This window comes from Micrasema longulum, unplaced genomic scaffold, assembly GCF_059751315.1.
Source record: "Micrasema longulum isolate JH-2025_06_02 unplaced genomic scaffold, ASM5975131v1 h1tg000502l, whole genome shotgun sequence".
Taxonomy (NCBI): domain Eukaryota; kingdom Metazoa; phylum Arthropoda; class Insecta; order Trichoptera; family Brachycentridae; genus Micrasema; species Micrasema longulum.
The window spans coordinates 266,953-293,833 of record NW_028277699.1 but is presented as its reverse complement, the minus strand read 5'-3'; the positions used below and the strand labels follow the sequence as shown (position 1 = coordinate 293,833).

General features: G+C 29.8%; 1 protein-coding gene across 1 annotated transcript in view; it reads right to left on the bottom strand.

The window, feature by feature from the left end:
- LOC148281035 (uncharacterized) overlaps positions 1-26,881 on the bottom strand; it is a 585,537-nt gene that overhangs the window by 546,643 nt on the left and 12,013 nt on the right. The window contains exons 2-3 of the mRNA XM_088227431.1: positions 9,091-9,120; positions 5,457-5,559 (exon numbers count right to left, since the gene is read on the bottom strand). Coding sequence (XP_088083557.1) covers positions 5,457-5,559; positions 9,091-9,120 — 133 coding nt within the window. The remainder of the gene's footprint in view (positions 1-5,456; positions 5,560-9,090; positions 9,121-26,881) is intronic.

The window sequence follows — 26,881 nt, the reverse complement described above, 5'->3', positions numbered from 1 at the left end:
AAAATTTATTGATTTCTGGAGATCCTTATTACTTTTCCATCATCATCATCATTCCCTTTCCAAACCTAATAGTGCTTAGGGCAATGAATAGGTACACAAGGCAAGATGATCAGTTTAACGCTTCAGGTACCAGTCTAAAAAGCCTAAAAAATAGTTTAAAGAAATATATACATTTTTTTTAAAGTTAAAAAATATAGTAAAATAACACAATTAAAATAAAAGAATAGCAATTTACTTGAATATATTTTAAATTGAGGAAAAAAATTGAATACAAAAAAAATAGTGTGTGCTTTTAAATGTAATCAAAACAAGATAAAAAATAAAACAAAGTAAATCGAAATTTTCAATTCATATCTACAGAAAAAATAATAAGACAATTAAAAGTACCTATTAAAATTAAGATCTAAAATATGTAAATAAGAAAATAACAAAAATGTATTCAATGAGAGATAAAAAAAAAAAAAAACAATATAGGAAGGTTCTGTCTACTAACCAGTTTTATATTATTTTAAAATACTGTATTATTTAATTTGTTCTTAACATTTAATCTTGAATTGTTTAAACTCTGTACTGAATATGTTGTATTATTTTTAGGTTAATGTTTTTTATAAGTCTTGTATAATATTTAGGTTTATGTTTTTTTATAAATCCCGGGTAAAATAAAATTAATGTCTTTAAATTATATATATAAATATATTAAGCCAAATATGTTTTTATTATATTTTTTTTGTAAAAAGCAGATTTGCCGTTTATGTAAATAAATTAAATAAATAAACAAATAAAACTCGTTTTGGTTTTGCGTTCATGAATTTACTTTAAATGTTAACTATAAACGTGTACCATGGAATTTTAGGTTTTCCAAATAAAATACGAATCAATTTTAAAACTCGTAAACAATACCGTTATAAAAAAAAAAAATTTTGAGCTTGCAACGTTTTGTTAGAATTCAATAATGGAATAAGACGCGGATGAATTGTAGGTCGGGGCTCACTGTACTGTGAAAATCATAACTGATGTAGACACCCCACTGTAAAACCATGTTTGTTTCTGAATTATTTCTGTAACATATTATTATATATCGCACTCCTCCGTCTAGAGTTCCACGACTCTAAATGCGTCAAACTAAGGAAAACGACTTTGAACAATTTGACACTTGTAAGTTTTGACTAAAAATCAATCTAAGACAATGTGAACATCATAATTATACTATATTTAACATTTTTAAATATCAATTTATCTTTTTTTTCTACGTTACATAGCATACAAATATGACATATAAACAGAATAAAATATTTCCTAAAAAGCCACATCCAGCGCGTGGGTGGACATGATTAAATCAATTTAACGCTACAACATGTAATGGTCGAAGAATTTGTATATCTGGGTAGTATGTTTACTAGAGATGGAAATATGGACAAGGATATTGAAAGGAGGGTTAGTGCCGGTAACAGAGTTAATGGTGCCTTAAAGTCTGTCGTAGCAAATAAGTGTCTATCGCAAGAGGCTAAATTAGCAGTTCATAATGGAGTTCTGGTACCAACCCTAATGTATGGAAGCGAAGCATGGAGTTGGAAAAAAAGGGACGAAAGTAGACTGAATGCTGTTGAAATGCGATCCCTCAGGCGAATGTGCGGAAAAACAATGTATGATAGGTGCCCTAATGTCGAAATTAGAGCAGAATGCAAGGCTGAGTTAAGCATTATCGACAAAATTAAGAAAGGTCTTTTGCGATGGTTCGGTCATGTGGAGCGAATGAATGATGAAAGAACGGCTAAAAAGATTTATGATGCGAATGTGTCTGGTTGTAGAAGTCGAGGAAGGCCGAGAAAGACATGGCATGATCAAGTACAACAAATTCTTGAAAGTGGTCATGTGAAAAGTCGGAATAATCGACGAGCGTGCATGAGAAGATGTATGAATGTGAAGGAAGCAAAGGAAGTGTGCCAGGACAGAGTGGTGTGGCGTTCTATCCTCTCTGCCTACCCCTCCGGGGAAATGGCGTGATGGTTAGTTAGTTAGTTAGTAACATGTAATTATATATACAACTAGCGGACCCGACAGACGTTGTCCTGCCTGAACGTTGGCTTGCGTGCTATTTATTACCTTGGAAAAAGAGTTTTCATTGATAAGTAGGTACCTAGGTACTTGTTTGTGATTAAATTCCAAAGTGAATTTAAGTAGGTACCGAGGTACTTGTTTATGGTCGAATTCCAAAACATAAAATAAATATTTTTTCAAATATGGAATTCTTTTTGCAAACGTCAAACTCCGGTCTTCTCACCAACAGAGGAGTTTACTTATGTTGGAAAACGATTTTTTTAAATGTATTGAACTTAATACGATTTAACTATTTCCAAAAATCGAATAAAAATAAATAAATTAGTAGAAATTAGAAATTTAAGGAAAGAATCTGATTGAGATCCACAAAAAAATGCTGTTTGTAAACATTCAAATACAAACTTTTTTATGCACAAAAAAACAACATTATTCTTTTGTAAATGCATTCTCTTCGAATGCAACCCTGTTAGATCGATGAATAAAACATTTATGCTCCTTACTTCTTTTTTACATATGGGATTGAAAATTTTAATATCTACGAACATGCACAGCGCAAAGATCTGTATTTCTCTGAAAACCGCCCGTAAATCGGTTAGGTTAAGCCGTTTATGAAGAGGCCGGTGACTTCACACGTACATAGGAATTATATATATATATATATATATATATAAAGAAGATAAAAAATACATAATATAAATATTTTAACAAAACAAACAAAAAATAAACTTAAAAGAACCAATGAATAATCAATGTTTTTCAAAAAAACAGTATCTATAACATTATGATACTAAATGTTATTAAATATTCGTATATGACCACTAACCGACGTTTCTAAGTCTTACGGTTTCGAGACGCACGCGTTTCTTCGTTAGGATAGGTGTATAGTGGGTTTTGCATGTTGGTTTAATTGGTGTCTTGGCAAAGGGACGGGTACGTTTAAACCAGTAGACAATGAATAATAGGTTAGTGGTTTTATACATATATTTTAAAACATTTGGTTGAACGTTTGTCCGCAATGTTAATCCTTTAAATATTGATAACATTCTTGTAATTCATTATAAGCAATAACGACAATAATTTATTATTAAATATCTAAATTGATCATTTTGTCATTTCATGTTATAATTATAAATTTAATAAATATCATGTAAGAGGGCTTATGCACTAGTATGCGGTTTTAATGAACTTTTTTATTATGGCTGTATGGCACTCCATTCCGAATTCGGTTAAATGGCATCTACATGGCGATAAGATAATAAACAACATAAAAGAAATGTACAAACACACTTTATTTTAAAAGTAAAAAAAATATATGTACACATTTTTTTTAAACCTTATTCCCATCGACTGTTTTATCACGAATATTATTTAAATTGGTTTATTATGTGAGCATCACAGACTGGTACTAGAGTTGCATATATAAAGGACAAGAAGAAATGGCGTTTTCAGAGAGCGTTTTCTATGCAAATTCTGAAATGCAATTCAGCAATTTTAACTTGAAATGCATTTACCCAAGAATATCTTACATTCCTTTAATTTAAACAATTTGTTTGGAATGGGATGAAAATCCTCTTAAATAAATTAGATGATAAAACAAACGGGAAGTCAAATACAAAATCATTTAGGAAAATGTCGTATTTTGAGATCCATGTTAAGCAAAATATGTTTTTTTTGTAGACTATTCTGAAAATGTTTTTTCCACGCCGTAAAAAGTTAGTTTGTCATGCAAAATGTACTTGTAAACTGTTTCCGCATTTTTTTCCGCGGGGTAATTACTACAAGCTGGTACTTCGAAATCTGAATTTTTAAGTTACTCACTAAAACAAATATTTGTATGCTGAATGAATGCTGCAAATAGAGAAGTCGTGATGCATTTACACAATACAGGTACACGTCGTTTCACGCTAGGGTTCCGTTCCTATAGACATCGGCTTAAAAAAATCGGCGTAAAATGAGCAAAAATATATTGGAGGGTATAAGGTAAGGTTACGTGAAATATGGTGTTGTTTTATCGATATTTATTATTGTCATAATATATTATATCCCCTCTTTTACTGATTGAGAATATTTTGTTCGAATAAAATATTCAATGTAATGTTACATGTAATTTAATGTACTTGGTCACTAATGTTTATCATAATTTTATAAAAAAAATTGCTTTCAAAACACTTTTCTATTTTGACTTATTGATTTTTTATTAAGATTTTAGAAATATTTTTTAAAAATGTGTATTCGGTAAAAATATTCATAAAATTCCTGGAAACCATGATAAATAGCATTGATCAAAACGATGAAGAAGATGTACGTATTTTTCTAAATCCGGATAAAATAAAAAACAGTTTTGTGTGTGAATTTTCGGGTTGTGGTCCTGTGGCTAGTGTCTCGGACTCATGGACCAAAGGTCCGTGGTTCGAATCCCACTCTACCCCAACTCGATTCCATTTTCTAATAGTGAGTTATTTACAACTCGTTGAAAATGGCCCTCAAAATTAAATATTCGGGTAAATCATAAGAACGCAAATATTTCTTTTTTTATTAAAAAAAAAAAAAAAAAAAAATTTTTAAGCAAAACTCTGGACGAGTATTATGGACTAGATCGTTACTCTCAGGTTAAAGTCCTGAAAATAAAAGTTGTGTGCAGATTAGTCCGCCTCGTACGTAGTGGTTAACGCGTATAAATACCATGCCTAAAGTTCCAGGATCAATGAATTGTTTTTTTAAACCTATCAACAGACTTAAAAATCAGACGAAATGTCATGATTTAACTAAACACAAACAATCTTTACAGTCTTAAAATTACAGAAATTGTTAGAGAATCTATTTAAAAAATACGGTAGGTTTGGTCGGAGAGGGCAAGTGTTTTATCGTTAACTCAATAGTGATTACACCACTTGGTTTTTGAATGTTTGCCTTTGCTGTAGGAACACAACGACAGTACTGTTCAGAGAGATTTTGTAAACTGTTCTGAAGATACTTGGCAGGGGCGAGAAAAATTCGAGGTTGGTTCTAAATTTTTTTACAGCAAAAACAGCATTGGTACGCAAGTTACAAGGATATTGTGGGTATTAACAAAGTAAGATATTTTAAATACAAGCATTATTATAACAACAACAAGCAAGCTGTTGAATGTTACACAGTATGTTATGTGGCCACTAAAACCAGGCAATGACAGGTCATTATTTCTGTAATTGCCCAGACTTATTTTTTTGTTCATTAAAATGTTTTTCATTTCTGTAATTAATGTCAATCTACCATAATTAAATCGTTCCCTGTAGATTTGAACAATAAATGTGAAGTATGGCCGTTAATTTTGTTCTTAACAATAAGGTATAGATTTAAAATAACGCTTTTTGATCCTTTTGTATTTCGTTTAAATAGATAGTTGTCACAATACTTACAAAAGAAAGTCTTGTTCCCAGCAAGGATCAGGTCCTTTAACAACAACTGTTGTCGATTTCACGTTCTGAAGTTTCAAAGTGACGTAAGTGTTGAATTGTGCCGCTGAAAAATATTAAATTCTTTATTAGGTTGGTAGGACTCACTTAAAAATGAACGCCTACTCTCATCTGAACTACTACAATCTTAAATACAATTCAGAAATTAAATCATACATTTCCTGTGTTTAAAAAATGGATTATCAACACTTCAAAATATTAATAATCAATTGATAAAAACGCGCAGATAACAAATCAACGACAGCCAGGGAAATACAACATGATCCTAAGACCACACCAAGAAGTAAAATAAATACTGGACGATTTCTATATTTAAGTAGTAGAACCCTTAGTTACTTAGTCAGTCAGTGCAATTAGTAAATACTCAGTCAGTTAAAATGGGTAGTTTAATGCTCAATTACCCTATTTAAATGTTTGGGCAGTTACTCATTCTGTTATTTAGTTTATATAACAAAATTGTAATAAGCACACTCGAGGTACATTCATTGTTATTTTTGTCAATTTACAACTGGGTAGGAGCTCCCATGCGTCCACCTGCACAAAATCTTACAGGCTACCGGAATTAGATTATCATCATCATACTCCCGTCTGAACTAGATGGTGCATAGGGAACTTTATTATTTGTATTAATTACAGCGTATAATTATCGTATATTATATGAAAGAAAAAATGATCAGCCAGACGTTAGTCTAGAAACTTGAATATATTACAGTTAAAAACCAACTTTTTGATCAATATTTTATGTTTACCTCTCCAGGACTGGTATTCCAAACGCAATTATAGCTAGATAAAGCGCGATTTTACAAATTGACTACGCGTTATAGGGTGCTGTTAATGCGTTTGGAATACGAGCCCAGGAGTTTAACCTGGGACCTCAAGCATCTTAGGTAAATGCTTAGGCCACTGAACTTCAAGACGGACTTATCTTCACTCGATTTCTTTATTCAAGATTTTTATCTTAGAACAGCTCTGTTGAGTCGAAAGCACTCGTCCGGGATTTTATTTCTATATTTTTAATTCACCCAGACACAGAGAGAATCTCAGATAATCATGATTAATTGAATTAATATGTTTTATGATAGTTATTAGTGCTCCCTTCCTTAAAAATTTTCTAAGCAATTATACATTAAAAATATTACTTAATATTTTGATTTTTAAAATAAATATTCACATCTTTATGATAGACCTAAATTTTTGTAGGCTTTTTAGATAACTCACTTTTAGAAAGTAGGAATCAACTTGTGGTAAAGCAGAGTTCGAAGCCCGGACCTCTGATCCGTGGGTCCAGGACACTAGCCACGCGACCATTACCCGGATAATTTTAAAGGGAGTGCTTACTTTTAAATGGTCATATGTGATTTTAGAGTTTTTGTGGAACTTTTTGGGTAAAATTTTCTACCCAAGAAACTGCCCCATATAAAACAGATAATAACAACAAAATAAAATTACTCAAGATTTGGTAAAATAATGAATATTCAATAAATTGAACTAAATCTTTTTTTCTGACCCATTTCATAAGGCTTTACGTTAAAATAACATTGCCTACATAGAAATAAGTTTTTGGAAAATCATGACATTTTTTCACTAAAATGTGACAAGGTATTTTGTTTTCTTATTTTTTTCACACCCGCTCCTAAGTAGAGCACGTGGACATCACCAGTTGCCTCCAAGAGACCCTATTGCCCCCTATTATTTTCACCTCCTCTCACGTCCATTTAACGTCCCTTAGTTCAGCCAAATAAAGTCGAAAGATTATCATCGACGGCCTTCCAGAACGGTATTTTTTTAAATCACTGATTATTACTTACAGTGGTTAACATGTTTTTTGTCTCACAAGAACCAATAAGTGCACTTGATGTAGTTTTTATCCTGTTGTCAAATATTTTTTCAAAGTTTTTCCATCATTTACATGATTTTGTCAAAGCCATGAAAGCCATTGTCTTGGTTTCATGTCCATCAAACCAAAGTTTCCTCAAATAAGTGATGCAAAAATTAAAGAGGAAATATTAATGGGTCCACAAATATGATCACTTATGCATGATAAAAAGATTGAAGAACTAATTGATGAATCCATTGAAAACTGCAGCTTTGCAAGTGTCCAAAATTGTTACTGACAGTTCCAAGATAAATCGCATTGTTTGAATATCGTGCAGTTAAGAATGGAAAAAGTATTAAAATGTTTGAAATTATAATTGCTTTTATCTTAAAAACCTTGTGTGATGAGGAAATCTCAGTATTATATTTAGATTTAAGAGAAAAAATACTATCAGAACCATATTAATCACCACAATCCTAACACAAATTTATGGAGTCATAACTAAAAGCTTTATCGTCCCAAATCCCACCTCAATCCTAAAAAAACTTCCTTTCTAGCAGAGTAGTTTTAGACTGGAATAAATTGATAAGTCTAGATGTCCTTTCCATTTCGGTTAACCAGTTCAAAAACCATTTAGATATTTTTTTGTAGGAAAAAGACCGCAAACAAAAAGCAGTACACGAGAAATAGGCGTATCAGCATAGGTTGTCTGCCTTTAGTGAATAATAAAAATAATATTTGTTTTTTCTGACACAATTTTTTTTTTCTTGTGTTATCAACAATAGGTTCCGTCGGTATTTTATTTATAATATTCCATTATCAACAACTGATAAAACAAATGAGTAGCATTTTAAGTTTGAAATATCATACTGTTTTATTTTCCCTTTGAATGTTATTAGGTGTTAACATACGTTGTGTGCGTTTTTCCCAAAAACAAAAATGAGCAAGAAAAGTAAAACAAAATAAAAAGATTATACGTCGTTGGAAAGAAAATTTTTATATTCTACGTGATAATATTTTATGAAAACATCAATAAATGTGTTAACTTTTACCATGAATATGTTATTTTATTTAATCACAAGCCTTCAAAATAGGATGTAATGTAGACGAAAGAGAGCATTTTCTACAACTCCAGTTCGCACTTAGTCGAGGGAATAAGGCTCCCAATGTTGCTCGCGATATTTACGCACTGTACGAAGAAGATTAAATAGGTTCTGTATGTTTGTAGCCGCAAATCGGATCGGAAAATAATCGATGGTTTGACTAATTTTTTTTACAGAAGATTACATTTTAGTAAAAAAATGTTTTTACACACTTTTTAATTGGAAGTCTTGACGGAAACGGAACATTCTATTCGCTTTAAATTGTCTCATAATTTTTCATACTTAACAAGTCCTGAATGACAGTTCTACTCAGTGCTGCTGATTTACTTATTTTAACGAAAGTTAGAAAACTTAACTTTTCATAAAGTTAAAAATTTTAAAAGATTTAAAAATCAAATTATATCTGAAAAATGATATGAATAATTTCGATAATTTATTTTCTTTTACCACAGCAAAGCGTGGCCCGGTCAAGCTAGTTTGTTATAAAATAATAAAAGGGAATACATTATACAGGAATTTATTGTGTTTTTTTTGTGTTCTCTTGTTTTTTCATTTGGAATAAAAAGAGAAGCACCTTATATTAACAACACTCAATATATAAAAATAGATTAACGTACATGCAAAAAAACGATTAAAAGAAGACTATATTTATACTTACATTGTGGTCCAACAAAGTGCGCCTTTTTTACTGAAATCAAAAGAAAATATCACTTATTAGGTAAAGTATTGTGAATGTTTTTTATAAAAGAAAAAAATAACAAGACAAGGTCACTGAAATTAAGGAGAAAAATATCATATTTCCGTGATCGTAGAAAAATGACGGATGTTCAAAAAATGCGAGATTGTTTTTTGTTATTAGATTTTGAAATAGTTTTATATACTATTTTGGAAACAAATTAAATAAAGTGTCAAAAAAAATTTAATCGCTCTCATGTTAAGCTCAAGAAACTCATATGCGACGTTGTTCTACTATCTTGACGATAATATGGTTGGTACAATAAAATCGTTTTGCAATTACAAAATAAATAGCCGGACACTTTAAACATTTTGTCGCATTAGAAAAACCCGGGTCTATTAAACAAAATTTGTTTTTTTACATTAAACTATTATTATATTGAGATTTAAATATCGGTTCTATCTGCATCAAAATTTTAAAGAAAAACGGAATTGATTCTTAATTATTATTCAGTTTATTTAGATTAATAAAAAATATAAGATAAATAATGCCTTAATTTCAATTTTAAATAAAATGTTGATGTCGAAATGTCGATGTTGATTCCTCAATGCGATGTTTCATCAAAGTTTAAGAAAATGATCATATTCATGTCACCGCCAAATCGTTAAATTAGCCACTCACTTGGATGGCTAGGGCTGTTCACTAAGTGCTGATATTCAATTGAATGGCTAGACCGTTTTCTGAATAAATTGAGAAAGCTCAAAGTTCAACGAGTTGGTTTGCCCTTTAAATATTGCTGAATCTTTAGCCGCCGGGTAAGGTGAGGATAAGGTTTATTAAGTTGTGTAAAAAAAAAATATAAATATTATTAAATTTAATTCAACCTTTACTTAACTAATCTTCTTTCAGAAAACAAAATCAATTCAAAAATAAAACAATTTCTATTTTGTATTAACATTAAAAAAGCTAAGCGACGGTCAACCCTTTCGTCAAATATTGCTTTCAACAACGTTTTAGGTATGTTCAAATGTTTTTAGACTTGCTGGATTTGAAGAAAGTTATTTAGATCTTAATTTGTTGCAATAGAGAGAAAAAAAAATGAGAAGGGAATATGGAAGTTAAGGCATTTTAATATAAAAATTGAAAAACGGTTTTCAGGCTCTGCCAAGTAAAAAAAAAATAGTTCGGCCGGATGAATCTTACCCACATGATAAAGGTCTCCACTATTTAACTTCACAAAAGTCAACATATGGAAGAGTGTGGAAATGTAAATGTTTAAACTTACGCAGAATGGAAAATGTTTCACAGTATGTAAGGTGGCCATTTAAACTAGCTAACGAGAGGTCATAAGCCTTGTGAATACCTAGATTTCTATATTCCCTTCTTAAAAATGTTTTCCTTCTGTTGCAACAATTTTAATTCAATTAATTCCCTGGGAAAGATGTCCTGCCAGTCAGCAAACATTTGGACACACTCAAAACATTGTTGAATTAAAATTTGATATACCAGTATACATTTTATAATTTTTGAGAGAGAGATGGAGATGTGGCTAAAGATATGGTTAAAGTATATGGCTATATGCATCGAAAATATTTTTCTTTCCTTTCCTGATTTTTCGTTAAAATAAAAAACATTTTCAAATTAAACCAATATGTATCTTATAATACACTAGACATTTTGGAACATGTATATGGGTGTCTTCATTCACAAAAATGTGTATTTTATAAAATAATTCAAATACTTTAGAGGAGTAAATAAAATTACTTTGTTTTATGAAACACTTGGTTGTGACAATAAAAAAAGTAATTTATAAAACAAGGTTATTTTATTTATACCCTTAAAATATAACAATGAACTACAAAGTTAGTGCTAAAAAAATCTTAAATATTTCAAATACATTTTTTGAAAAAAATCCGTACCATTTCAAACTATTTTTTTGTTTGGTAATTGAAATAAATATTTGTTTTCATAATTTAAAAAAAAACTTTTCAATGTATTAAAAATGTAATTATAAATAGTGACTGATCGAAGTTTCTGTTTCAATTTTTGCCAGTTTTGGCCAATCAAAAGACATTCGCTCTGCAGTTTCGATTTCGGCCAAAACTCCGGCTCAGCCGAAACCGGTGTGTAGGATTACATTCGGCTGTACTCGGGTGCGTCTTATCACTCGTGACTAAGTTCTCGTGAGTCCTTAGATCTCTCATACTTGCGTTTTTCTATTTTCTTTAAACATTTAAGTTCCAATAGCGTACATTGAAGAATTGTTACATATAAGTTAATATGTAACAATTCTTTATTATTTATTAATAAATTATTAAATAATAAAGTAGACTCTTTTAACTTACTCTCCAAAATAAATCTTAATGTCCCCTTTCGCGTGACAAGAAATAAGTATTTATTCCATCTGCCAGTCTGTAGCACTAACTATGCACAACACTCTTTCCTCGTTCTTGCTCTAACTATAACGTTTTTTTTTTCATCTATTGATATATTTTTTATGCCCCTTAATTTATTTTAAGATAAATTTAGACTAATTATTTCTGGCTGCAATACAATTCCACTTACTATTTGATGATGCATACACTTGAACACTTACTCCCACACTCATACACATAAACACACATCTACACTTATTTTCTTACAAATAAACATAAACACATCCTTTTGTTGTAACACAATTTAATAATATGTATGTTTTTATTAAGAAACTTCGCTGGTCTATCTTTAAACCGTTTTTTTATAAATGTTATTAAATCATTGTCGACTGTTTATTTCTTTAAAATAAATAAATAACAACGAACCAAAAAGCAAATTAAAAAATCAATTTTTCTCATTAAATTTATGCCATTTATTAAAATGTGTATTTTATTTCCCACTTATTTTAATGAACTCGTAAGATGTAACACGATAAAAAAAAAAAAAAAAAATTTTGGGTGCTTTGAGGTTATATTTAACTTGCGTAAATAAATACGTGTCGGTTTTGGCCAAAGCTAGAACAAATGCCAAAATTCGGTTGTGATTTTGCTAAAAATCTTGTTTCAGCTAGTTGTTAATTATTAATTAAACGAAATATTATACTGGTTCATATTTTCTCATCATGGATCTGTATTTTCCTTTAAAATTTTGAACTTAATTTAAAAACTTTCGAAGAATAATTATTTATTTACTACGCGCACATATTTTAAATAGCAATGAATTAAAAGTTTTCTTCATTATTTTAAATTATACAGTTGTTTGATTCCAAGTATTCTTGAGTGCTGTGTTGTTCATTTCCTGTTTATACCGGATGTGCCCGGAAACATCCTTCGGTAAGATTAAATCTGTTTCTCTAGGGAGCTATTCCGTTGGAAAGGGGTGGTTTGTTTCGATAATGTTACAGGCGATTCTATTTGCATCAGGTTACGATAGTTAGTAGACATCTGGGGTAAAATATAAAATAAATTATATTTTTTATATTTTTTATTCCAGCTCGATTGGGCGGGTTGTACCCAACCAGCCACCTTTATGAAATATAAATAATTAGAAAACAAGATAAAAAATAGCATTATTAATAAAGTAGTAAAACAGATTTAAAAAAATAAATATTAAAAAAAAAAACAAAAAAGGATTTGAAGGTATTAAAAAAAAAAAATTTAGTACAAAAATTAATAAAATTAAGAAGAGCAGCTTGTCCACCACATACTGGACAACCGCACCTGGGGACATACATAAGTCTCCTTGGCGGTGCCCACAAACACCGAAAAGTCACTCCTTGCAAATCAAGAAAAGCTGCCTGAAAAAGCTCTCTGTAATTTGGTAACTTTGGCTTCTTTGTGCTAAAAGAAGGTAATTTAAAAGTACATAAAGTGTATTTAATTGAATTGTGGAATAAAGAAATGGAATTTTACACAGATTGAAATTAAATTGATTGCACATGATCAATTTGCCGAAATGATAACAAAACTTTTTACAAGCCTTGAAATTCTTTCGGAAGCCACCAGATCAGTATATCTGTCATTTATAATTATAATGGAATCAGTGTAAATTTAGATATTTTCAACTGCACCTTGCATTTGAACGGATTTTTTTTACATGCAGTTAGTTATTTGGGGCAGTTGCTGAATGTACGTCTTGAGTGGTTTATTTTATGCATGTAATGTATGTGTTTGTGTATGTTATATATATTGATTTGCGTATGGATGTGTGTATATGTTTGCTTTCATATATATGTGCATGGATGGTTTGGAGTGTGCATTCGGTATTTTCATTTGTGACCAATAATAAACTCCATGGAAAATGCAAATGATAACTGTTAAATTATTATTTTCTCAAATAAGTTTTTTATTGGTTTATTTTTTTGTCACATTTAATGTTTACATCTTTTAAATAAGTAATTAAAACTCAATTGGTCGTTTTATGTTTGAAAATCTTGGTTTTTAATACTTATTATTTATGACAGTATGTTTTCTGAATAAAATAAATAAAAAAACCGCGATTCCCAGCAATGTTCCACAAATAGTCTTATTATGGAGTTAGAACTCTGATGTCTGAAACATTATTATAAATAAACTTAACAAGTATTATTAAATATGGAAAACGAATAAAAAATAAATTATTTTTTAAATGCAGTTGCATCTTGCAACGTTGTGTAAAACGATAACATATTTTTTCTTTTTTGTTGAATTGGCAAAATGGGATTCATTACCGTACAATTTTTTTAAACTAATTTAAAAAAGCAACAATATTTTGACTTCTCCAAATTGAACGTAGTTATGCAGAAAACAGCCAGCCATAGAAAAGTGAGATTTTTAACATTTTTGTGATAGGTGTGAATAATCAAATCTACACAACAGATGGAATGTTTTTGACCTTAACAGATGATAAACAATGAATACATTATTTTTTTAAATATTACAAACAAGAATCTCATTACGTATTTGACCTGTTTTAATGACTTTTGAAGTACCATAAGATTTTTAAATTGCTGTTTTCTGCTAATTGAGAAATGATGTTTTTGTGATCGACACCATTTCAGAAAATGATAAATACAGTTTTTAGTATGAAAGCGGTCTGGCTGTTTTTAGCTTAACATAGAATTGACCTTACTGCACCCGGTTACATAAATATCATTTTTTTTCATAACTGGGCTGCTTTCTGCATAACACCATTCAATTATTGTAGACGAGAACTGGATTCAACCCCCTGGGTGATAAGCCCTGTAGATGTTAAGACTTCTATAATCCGTTCAATAAAATATTATTTATCTCTCTTGTTATACGCTACTATTTGATAGAATTTAATTTTAACGAAAAAAATATAAAATAGTGCGCAAATGTAGTGTAATGGAATATACACAAATCTCCCAAAATACCCAACAAATTAACTTTAATCTGTATTCAATGCAGCGGCAAGGCTTATTAAAGGAGTAAAATAATATTCTGACATGTCACAAAATCTTCGAGATTTGCACTGGTTAAAAAGCCCAGAGAAAATAAAATACATTTTTTTCTGGACGGTATTTAAAACTGTTCATGAAATGGCTCCAGGATAATTATCGGACATTTGTATTAGGGAAAATATATGTCAAAGAAAATAAATTCTTAGGTCAGCACTTGATTTAGGAAGGGGAAAACTGGTCGAAATCCGGCGCTCCCCAAACACTAGATTTGGAGATTGTGCTCTTGCCGTTGCTGGCCTCTCTGCCTGTAACCAATTGCCTTCAAATTTACGAATCGTCAACAGCCCAGTCAGTTCAGGGTCGCGATTATGAAAGGTTATCTTTATCGGTATATACTGAGACTGTATAAACTTATATTGATATTTATGTACGAAAGTGTGTATATGAGGGTATTACTTAAAAACCCGGCAAAATTCATCTTGCTTTATTTTGAGCAAATCACCAAAAACTGATGCAATACTTAAATTCAACTTTTTTTAAAAACTGAATTATTTTATTATAATCAGTAAATATTTTAAACGTAAGCAGTGATGACATAAGCATAATTATGTGAAGAAACAGTAGTAAAATAATAAATTTAATTGTATATATTACCAACTTTGCAATACTCAAGTCGAGGTTGCCATGTTTGCAACAAAGCTAATAATTTAAAAGTCGAGTCTTACAAATTAAGCCCTATTATTCCGAATGACAATATTAAAATTTTTGAAAAAAATGTATTCTGAATAAGTTTCAATTAATATCTCACTTTTTTAAAATTTTGGATTTTGACGGGTTTTCAAGTAGTACCCTCATATTTGTATGAAAATTCAAAGTATTTTCGTCTGTAATCGGTAATTAAACATACTGAAAAATAAAAATGGTATAAACATTCTATTGTTCATAGAGAAAACTCTTTTTTACTTTGGAGACACACTAAAAGATACATTTTATCTTCCCATCATAATCGAAGCCCTGATCCTAACTAAAATCTCATTTTTTTAGATTATCATACCATCAATTTTAAATCAGGAAATATAATATGTCACTATAGCTTAGTAAGAATAAAACTTTAAGTATACAATTGTAAAGCGCCCCTGAGATGATTTTTCACAAAAATGGCGCTATTTAAATCAGCTAAATATTATTATTATCATTAAATTATAAAGCACAACTAAAACAACCCGTAAGTTTGCTTCACAACTACAAAACCACAGCCCGGTTTTGGTTTTGGCATACCAATTGAATGTCTCGTTTGAAATAAACGTTTCATCAAATATTTTTCGAAATACTTATTATTTACAAACCGCTTTACTGTTTAATGCAGTGACATTGATTTTAAGCTGTGTGAATTTCCCAAACCCCAATTCTCTGAAAAACATTTTGTTTGTAAATATTTGACACCTACCCTTGTCACCAAAATACCTCAAAATTTCATTTTAACATATTGAAGGGGCTATACGCACGATCAAACATGGGGAAAAGTCAATATAAACAAAGTCAATATAAAGAAGTTCTACGAGTATGTGAAAGTTTTTGGTATAAGTTCATTGTAATTTATTATATAAATAACAAAAAACAGTGTTTAATAACCCTATGTTTATGTGTTAGTGACAGGATTTTTCAAATTAAATATTATAGTGAGCCTACAAAGTTTGTGTTGTTACCATTTGAACGCACTGTACTATATATCTGTGTACTGTCTATCTCTAAACCAGTGACCGGTTTTATCGCTTTTGTATTATCTTTAATTAAGTAAAAATATATTTTAACACAAAACCAGTTAAATAAAAAAAAATAAGAATCGGCATTCACTGCGTGACACTTTATTAAAGTTATTATTTTTAAAAAAACTTTATTATTGGTGTTACAAGATTTTATTGTTATACAAGAACACAACTTCAGTTTCGAGTAAGGAGTCCCCTTATCGACGGGCGATATAATGGTATTTAATTATATTATAATATAATTTTGTAATACTAATCATCATCATCATCATTTCCCTTTCCGCAACTAATGGTGCATAGGTCACTGCATTGATACACCAATCAAGATGATCAATTTTGTTACATGAAGGTAAGATGTTCACTTTTACGCATCAGGTACCAGTCCAAGGACTATAAAATATTCAAGTGTAAAAACATCTTTTGAGTTAATATTTCATATCAACCATGTCGGGAATCAAACACGAGACTTCTTGCGTGGCAGGCAAATCATTACACCACAAGGCCGACAAAATAACAAAGTTTTATTTTGTAGTGATGTAGAAAAAAAAATTGTTCCTGATATCATTATTTACAAAATAAATCAAACATTTTGTATTTTTACGCCATACGCGATTTTATGACTAACTTTCTTACTGCTCTAAAACACTTATTATTTGTAAAGTACTAATATAACATTAATTTTCGTTTTTATAATAACCTAGTTGAATACTGAACATTTTTGTTTATCTTAAATTATTCTCAACTTTACTTTGTTATATTTATATTTAGAACATTATATTTTCTTATGTTAATTGTTATCTTTTATTAAGAGACGTTATGTTTCTTTCTTTGTTTTTTTGTATGTTATATTCACTTAATTTTTAAGTATTAACTATTCTATTATATTTCATAATTTTACTACTACTACTACTATCATCACGCCATTTCCCCGTAGGAGTAGGCAGAGAGAATGGACCGCCACACACGTCTATCCTGGCATACAATCCTAGCCTCTTCCACATTCATACATCTTGTCATACATGCCCTTCGGTTCTGTCTGCTTTTGACATGACCGGACTTGAGATTTTGGTTTATCTGATCATGCCACGTCTTCCTTGGTCATCCTTGTCTAACGTTGCCGTTCATTTTTGCCATATATATGTGTGTTTTACCATTCTCTCGTCGTCCATTTGTTCTACGTGACCAAACCATCTCAGAGACCCTTTCTTAATCTTATCAATTATACTTGTCTCAGATTTACACTCTCGCCTGATTTCATCATTTGTAACCCTGTCATACATTGATTTCCCAAACATTCGTCTAAGAGATCGCATTTCAACCGCGTTTACTCGGCTTTCATCCTTCTTCTGCCAGTTCAATGTTTCACTTCCATACAAAAGTATTGGGGCTAAAACTCCGTTGTGCACAGCCAGTTTAGCTTCGATTGACATATTTTTATTAGAAATTACTGTGTTTAGTGCTCCGTTCATTTTGTTGCCCGCATTCAATCTTCTTTCAACATCTTTTTCTGGTCTTCCATCTCTTAAAAAAAAACATGCTTCCTAGATACACAAATTCTTCTACTTGCTCGAGACATTCGTTGTTTACATTTATTATGCAGTCAGTAACCTCACTATCCCTTTCAAATACCATCACTTTTGACTTACTTTCGTTCATCGCCAATTCGCTCTCCAGGCATACATCATACATTCTAGAGACTATTTGCAGCAAATCAGCCTTGCTGCTTGCTAACAGAACTGCAGCGTCAGCATACAACAAGCAGCTTACTGAAAAATTATCCATTTTTGCTCCAATACCCATACATTCTATCTCTTTCATACAGTTGTAAATGTATAGATTAAACAACCATGGTGACATTACATATCCCTGTTTCACGCGTTTTGAGATCGCAAACCAAGATGTAAACCCCCCATTAACTCTTATACACGCTGAACTCTCCTCATAGAGAGACGATACTGCACGTATAAGTTTATTGTTTACTCCATACTTTTCCAACACGCCCCACACTTTCATTGTATCTACTTTATCATTCATGTTATAAACTACATAATTATTGTTTACTGCTGCAATTATTTCTGTAAAACGTTTTTTGCAAAAGGTTATTTGAACCGTTGATGTATAAATAAATAAATAACACAATTGGCCGTGTGTATTCAAAATAACCCATCATCGGGCGTAAATATAAACTAACTGTGGCCAAAACTTGTGTATTTATTAATACTACAGACGTGAAATAGGCAAAAAAGGTATACTTTCGGCGTTGTTGTTAGTACGCAGTAAAATATTAAAATATTAAAAAAATATATATACTACTTAAAATACGTAAATTTAACAATAAACAAACTGTTATTTATGAATATGTCATGAGTAAATATAGATCTGTATGCGAGGGGTATTTTAGATACTTTAGGTTTCAACGTATAATTAATTTACTCTTAAAGTTTTAAAGCCTCTCATTAAAAAATACAAAATGTTTCAAATATAAATATTTAAATAAATTTACTTGTAAATTATTTTATGTATTCAAATAAAATTTCCTAGGTTAAAACGGAGTATGTTCTTTTATTAGCTGGGAAAATTTTATTTTAAAAATAAAAGTAAACTGTAAAGATTAATTCATAACTGTGGGCGGCTAAACAATTCCTTAGATGTAGGAATGTTTTTATTTAAAGTTTTACAAGGAAGTTTGTTAGACTAAATTTTTTTCCGCAATACAGAAGATAACAAAATAAATAACGTGACAGAGCTAATAAATGAAAAAAAAAAAAAATTAGTTTCTCTACTGATATTTTTTGGTAGAACTGCATTTTATTATTAAAAAAAAAAAATAGCTTAATGTTTTACATTATTTAAGAAAAGAAACGTTCTTTATTTTTACATGAAAAAAACTAATGTTCAAAAAAAATATGTATTAAATACAATTGGTCAATTTACTTATTTTGAAATAAAATTTTTATTTGAAGCACTTACTTTGTGGTTATTTATCATGATAAAATTAACAAAGAACAACTTTGTTTTTAACCCCCCTTATTTTCTCCCTACCGGTTTCAAAACAACACAAGCTTATTATACCTTGATAAAGAAGCTTGTGTTACTTTGAAACCGGTCGGTAGAAAAAAACGTGGTTAAAACAATGTCGTTTAATATTGATTTATTAAAAGTTGATTTGCTTATAAGTACTATGGTTTTGAATGTAAAGAATAAATATTAATGCCTAACATAGAATATTTTCTTATTTAAAAAAAAAAAAACAAATAATATGTTCATGTCAATGATTTTTTAACGGATCAGGTCTCTATTTTTAGATGCTTCCTATAAGGTGGAAAAGAGAGAAAATTGAAAACAGCCATGAGAAATACATCACGACACCCAGACCGATATTTCTTGGATTTATTTCCTGCAACTGGCGGGAGTTTTAACGTTTCACAAATGCTGCCTCACCAACACTTCAACGAAACCTGCCGATTTTAGCGTGGAGATTGTATCGTTCGAAAGATGCGAGATTGAAAATTTTAATCGTGAATGTAGGGCAAAAATGAAAGCGTTGTAGCGCTACTAATTTAAAGCGACTTGTTTTTGTACAACTTAAATACACCATAGTACGGGATTTTACATATAATGACATTGAAACGTTAAAACCCAAACCAACGTGGTTGGTATTTACCAAACAAACAAGCCATTATGCTGTTCTGTACTAGAGGATAAAACGCTGTACCTAGCACTATGTCTTTTCATTCCAACCTTGTTTTCTTTTCATTCATACATTTCCTCATACACGGACGCCGATTATTCCAACTTATGACATCTCTACCTTCAAAATTTTATTCCTGATGGTTATCTCCGATAGCATAATTTATTTATTTATTTTATTTATTTGACACTTTTTATACATATACAATAAATATACATATAAGGTCAGGCATATTGCCTTAAGGCAATTTCTTCCTACCTACCCAAACCGTTTAGTTTGAGAAAATTTTAAATACATGGATATATTGAATCTTACAATTTTATACAAAAATTAAAAGCTAAAAAAATATATATAAAAAAATAAATTACCATACTATGAAGAGAGAAGAGGGGATGGGAAGGAAAGATAAGGGTTAAGGAACAATTTAAATATTTAGATAGTGACATTTCAATCTTGACTTAAATGTAAATAAAGAAGGGGCGTCTCTAACATTAGTGGCTAGATTATTCCACAATCGAGCGGCTACTACTGTAAAAGAGGAGACAAGAAAATCAGAGCGATGACAAGGTATTAAAAGGGTTCTCTCGTTACTAGAACGAAGAGATAGTCCGTGTTGTGAAAGAGGTTGTATGATCTCTCTCAAATAAACAGGTGAAGTGGGGTTATTTAAAATATTGTGAAGAAGTGATAGAATGTGAATGTTTCTTCTATGCCTGATACTGAGCCAGAGTAGCAAGTGCACTGAGCCATCATCACACGTTGTTTTGCCTCCCAGTTTCCAGAGTCAACTAGCCTCAGATTTTGCTGAACGGAAAATCAGTTACGCAAATGAGCATTATTACTTTGGAGAAGACATCTTTCATATCAGTGAAAATATTTTTTACAGCAATACTCTTGCTATCAAAGAGTATTATACCTTGGAGGCCTCAAACATTTTTGTTTAAGGATATCCCCGTAAAAATAATGAAAGCAAGGAGGCAAAGGGATATCGCTGTTTTAAGAAATGACGCGGACTTGGAAAAAAACATTCACAGCATTCACTGAAATTCTTGCAGTGTGCAGTCTTGCTAAAAAAGTGTATTTTTTGCTAACTGGAAAATGTGCAAGTTGTTGTGTGAGAGATTTACGAATGGTCACAAAGTATCGCTGATTATAAAAAAAATACAGAATTTTCTGATTATGTTTTTTTTATCCATCCTGAATTCAATGAAATGTTTTTTTTGTATGGTATACCAAATGACTATCCATGTTTTTTTAAAATAAAAAACTAGTAAAAAAACATTTTTTTTGACTCGCCCGATCCTGTGATGTAACCGTCTGGCAACATCTCAGTAACCACCTACTGTGAATTACTCTTTTTTGTTACATGAAAGTAAACATCAACACATAAAAAAATAAAATATCACATATTTAGGTTTATTAGATAATTTTAAATTAAACATTTTGTCCATCAAGATCTGCGAAAACACCAAAATATCAAGTACCCTGAGACAAATATATAAAACTTACATTTGAGATAAACAGACGTAGTCTAATAAGATTAAGCAAGACACACATAAATTTAATGAGATAAAAAGATAAAATGATTATCAGACGATCATTTCCTAACATCAAGTTACCACTCAGTGACTCAAGGGAGTTTTTTTTAGAAAGTAGCTGTATGTTAAAAGTTCAAAAATAATTTGATTTTCAAACTAACTCATTTCACTACCGGACCCCGTATAAAAAATAAACAAAAAAAAGAAATCAACAATACTTTGAGTAAGTCATAAGTGAAAATAAGTAAATTTCAAAAAAGTAAACATGCGTTTATAATAATTTCAAATCTGATATTTTTTGCTAAATGTATTTTTAAATGTTTATACCGTGTCGCAAACACTTTCGAAATTTATCGCTTCCGGTAAAAGTGTTTATAGAAATAAAAGTTATTTCCCCTGTGACAGTTTACTTACACATAGTAAAGCTCTTAAGCCGCTTAGTAGATGTAGTTATTGTCGCAGAGACAAAACGTAATTTATTTTCAGGTCAATAAAACAAATCTCACCTCCATCAAATTTAAAAGCATTTTATTGACACTCGACTGTTATGATGTAACATATTAGGCAGAATTCAAAATAGCGTAGATGAATTTTTATTTATTTTGTTACCTTTTATTACAACAGTCCTAAAGTAAAGCTTTTTTATCGGGTTAATGAGTATTTTAAATTTTAATTTTTAATTTTAATTTTTTTTACCGTTTTAATAATAAAAACATATTTTATTTAAACTGTAATACAAACATTTTGTTTTCAAACGCTTATTATTTTTACCGACTTATTTTGGAACCACACTGTTCCCTTATCAAAGTATAGTTTGGTAATAAATATAATCATGTTTTGTAATTAATTTCTTAACTACTCCTTGGTGAGTAGCTCTAGTAGATCCGAATTTGGTTTATTATTTATTAATTATTAAATGGTTTAAAAAACGGTTTTTTGAAAAATATTTTTGTTAAATAATATTATGGTTCCACAAAGTTAGTAAGTAAAATACGAATATTGTTATGAGTATGAACATAAATGTTCAGCATTTGGGTTTGAAAATAGATGACAAATTAGCGTGGACAAAACATATCAAAGCAGTTTTTAAAAAAACTGGGTCCGCTTATTGGAATATTAGAAGCACAGAAGTCTTTAATAAAAGTACAAAATTAATGATTTACAACGCTTTCATACTTCCACATTTTGTATATGGATTAATAATATGGTTACAATGTAGTAAAGAAATGCAATAATCAAATGAAAAAAACAATGAATAAAGCACTAAAAGTAACATTTAATTTTAAAAAATATACCAGAACCACAGATTCATATGGAATAACCAAAATGCTCAGCTTAGATGAATTATTTACACAGAAAAGGTAAAGATGATATTTAAGATGAACAAGAATAAAATAAAGACAAAATTAAAATTCTATTTTAACAACAATAAATATAAAATTAATACAAGATCGTCAAATAATTTAACTTGCGTACAACCTAAGACAAACCGAAAAAGAAACAGTTTTGTGTATGAGGCAATAAATTTCTACAATTCACTTTCTAATAACCTTAAAAATATACAAAACATATACGTACTTAAAAACACCAAAATAAAACAGTTTTTATATCCCGTGTGACGAGTAATATGTAATGTTATTTTATCGACCTTTTATTAAAACTATTGTGTCATAATAAATTATATCCCCTCATACCAGCACTTTTGCTGATTGGGCATATTTCGTACTAATAAAATATGTAATGTAATGCAATATGTAAAGTTAAAAACGATGTATTTTGTCATAAATAAATTAACCTAAATATAAAATATGATTTGCTTGCCTTGTCAAAGTATTTAAAAAATAACTAGATACTGATAAATTTAGAATTCAAATAAGATGTTTTGATGACGAAAATAGGTTAAAACTTTTACTGTACAAGTTATTTACTTTTTGTTTTATTTAAAATGTAATTAAATGAAAAGAAAATTCCATGTAATTTTAATGATATATTTATGTATTTTTAACGTATTTTACTTGTAAAAGAAAAAAACATGATGAAAAAAAATGGTAAGGTATGGTTTACAGTATGTCTTGTTTTTTAACAGCCAATGACAGGTCATAAGCCATTTAAATGCCTTTATTTTCATATAACTTTTTCTGAAATGTTTTCTATTCGCGTTGTAATTTGTTTGTTCTATAATTTCGTTATAAAATTACAAATAAATTTTAAAAGATACCTCATAAAACATGATTCTTATGAATATATTTTTTGGACATCTTATTTAAATAAAGTATATCATTGTGTATTTTTATTGATTTCATTTATTAAAATAATACCCCTGTAATTAAAATTATTTGAAATAAATATTGCTGTTTTTAAGCTTCATTTAGTTTTTGTTTGTTACATTAAAAAGAAGTATGAATGTAATATTTTCCACTAAGACTCAAAGATAGGTATGCTAAAAATGAAAATTCTTTGAGAACTTAGTATCACAAAAATTCGATTATTTACAATAATAAATCATCGAATTTTTCTTCTGAAAATAAATCCATTAGTTTTATTGGGAACAACAATGTCAGTTGCTTAGAGAAGTCATCTCTTATGTTCTACCTATATCATTTTTCCATGTGACTGAGCTAGGTCTGAGCTATTCATGCATTTTTGAAGCTTTTGTGTATCTGCGTAACAAATCTTTTGATATTGTATTTAGTATTTTATATTTAATACTCGTCTTTCAAGCTTCGAGACAAAGATTCAGGTGAATAAATAATCGCATGAAAAAAGATAGAGGAAATGGAAAACGACTTTCTAAAAGATTAAAAAAGTATTCTCACTTAAATTGGTGAGGTAGAGAGATGAATAAATTACCTTCTCCGGTCACCTTCGTGAAATACCTTAGACATTTATACATGTGTTTAGAATCCTAATATTTTTATCGTACCTTTTCTCTTTTCTCCTTATTCTTTACTTCATCCCAAATTCTATGCATTCCTTTTTTTCATCGTCATTTCAAATATCAGGGTAATAATTGTGTCGGTTAACATCAAAAATGGATATATCCAGACTAAGCATTTTTTCACAAAGAACACTTTTCTGAAACTGATTATTGCTATTCGACTAATTTGTTATTAAGACTATTTGTAGGTCTGACGTAGGTAATAAAAGTATTCTACGTTATTTGAATTGATCGATCAAACTTAGTTTCCGTGTAAAACTTATTTATAATTTGGATGTAACTCATTTTGATATATCAGAATGGATTAAACTAGTTTTGATAAAATTAATTATTGGATTTAACCAGTTTTGATCTAATTTGTCATTGAATGTCTGTGTCAGGGTTGTCACTTTTACGAAGTAAAAAATAAATAAAACTAATCATTTTGAGTGTTATTGTGTTATTTAAGTGTTATTGAGTGGATGTTGCCGATTTTGATATAAAATCAAACTTCTGACAACAATTATTATGGTATAATATTGGATTTTCCCATTTTTGAAATAAGTATTCTATGTAAAACTAAACTTTCAATCGTGTTTCCATAAAAAAAGTTTTTTTACAAATTTCGGATTTAACCAATTTTGATATTCACCGACACAATCAACGAAAATTGTTTTACACGTACTAGAAATATCTTGAAAAATTATATTAAAAAATTTCAACAAATTTTGAACAAAACTTTTGTATTTTTGGTTGATTGGAAAACATAGCTTTTCTTATCATCAAATATACAATTCAACATGTATAATATATGTTTTTTTGATAGTTCAGAAACATATTTAATAAATAAGCAAATAGTTAATTGAAATTCAATATAGATATAAAACGTTTTTTCAAAAGAAAATTACCGGAACATAAGGCATTAAAAGACTCATGACGTCCACTGGTTAGTGAATGATATATTTATATAGTACTGTGAGAGATTCATGATTCTGACAATATTTCATTACGTTCCTTTTCCTCCTCTAATCCTTAAGGAGAGTGTGGACATCAGCAGACACCCACCAAGAGACCCATATTGCTAGCTCATTTTGGTAATGAAATCGAACCACCTAATACCGAATATTCTCCTTAAGTTCTTACTCTTAAAACTCAAAAGCTTGTTGTTTTAAGTTCTGGTAAGATACTAGAATTTTTACCCTCAAAGGAGTACTCTGGCATTATATAAGGGTTGAATAATTGGAATTTTATTTTGGCCAAGTATAGAATAGAGTTTCACACAGCTCTCATTGTATTAAAAGATGCTCCTGCAATTCCTAAGCAGGTTGCAAGCTTTTAATGTATGCTACCATCCTCAGTTATATAAATTTCAAAGTATTGAAAGTTTAAGGCTTTTTCAATCTTCTGCCAGTTTGAATTTTCTTTGTCTCCTCTTTTGCGGTGGTAGCTACTCAATTGGGGGACAATCAATCATTCATTTTATTGTTTACATTCAAATCGCTGTACATTACTTGTATTGGAACTGAAAAAAAGACAGATCATATTGCACAGTGCTTTTTTTTATGTTTGTAATTTGTCTTTTAATTTAATTTAAGTTGCTGCACATCGATAAAGAAGAGGTTGTTGATCTTTTTAATGTTCGAGATTAGCGGAATAGACTAACCTACTTTTTTTCAATTATTTTTATGATTTACTTTATATACCTATCGTTATCTATTTTTTCATTGCGTATTTTAAAAAAAGGAAACTATCAATGTTATATTACATCCATATTTTTATCTTTTTTTAACTACGCAAACTTTTACTTTTGATTTTACATTGTAGAATGCTGTTTTGGTTTCTAAACGCCCAAAAAAAAGTGTTGTTTTTTAAAAATTTAATACAATGTTTGTACTTTACTGTTTTATTTTAGTTAATGCCCCTTGGGCGAATTATAAAATTAAATAAATAACTAAACTTAATTATTTCGAAACCACGACCTTTCTTTAATTCAACATTTTTACGCATTTCCCTTCTTTTGGTACGATTCATTAAACGCGTTTTCCGTTCAGCGAAACACATTTGAATCATACTTTCCCGCGCATTATCTGCTCACACGTAGATTTATAGAGAGGGGGTATGTTTACTGTGTATGTCATCAAAACGACCTTTTATGACGGTAAATTATCACGTGGGGAGAAAGAGGTAGGAAGCATTTGTAATATTATTGTAGATAATTTATACATCGTCATTTTTATGAAAACCACCTCAAGGTTGCTGTATAGTAAATATTCCTACACGCCTGGCAGATAGCGCATGGACGGTTAGGATTCTAGTTCCTCGTTTCTGATTTTAATTTAATTAAATAACATAAAACAGATAGGAGCTAGATTACAACACTTTTGAAACTACAGAGCGCATGGTCTGTATAAAACCTAGCTCCCATGTACACAATGAAAAAAATGAATTTTATTTCTTTTTTTATGTACAATTGGAATTCTTCAC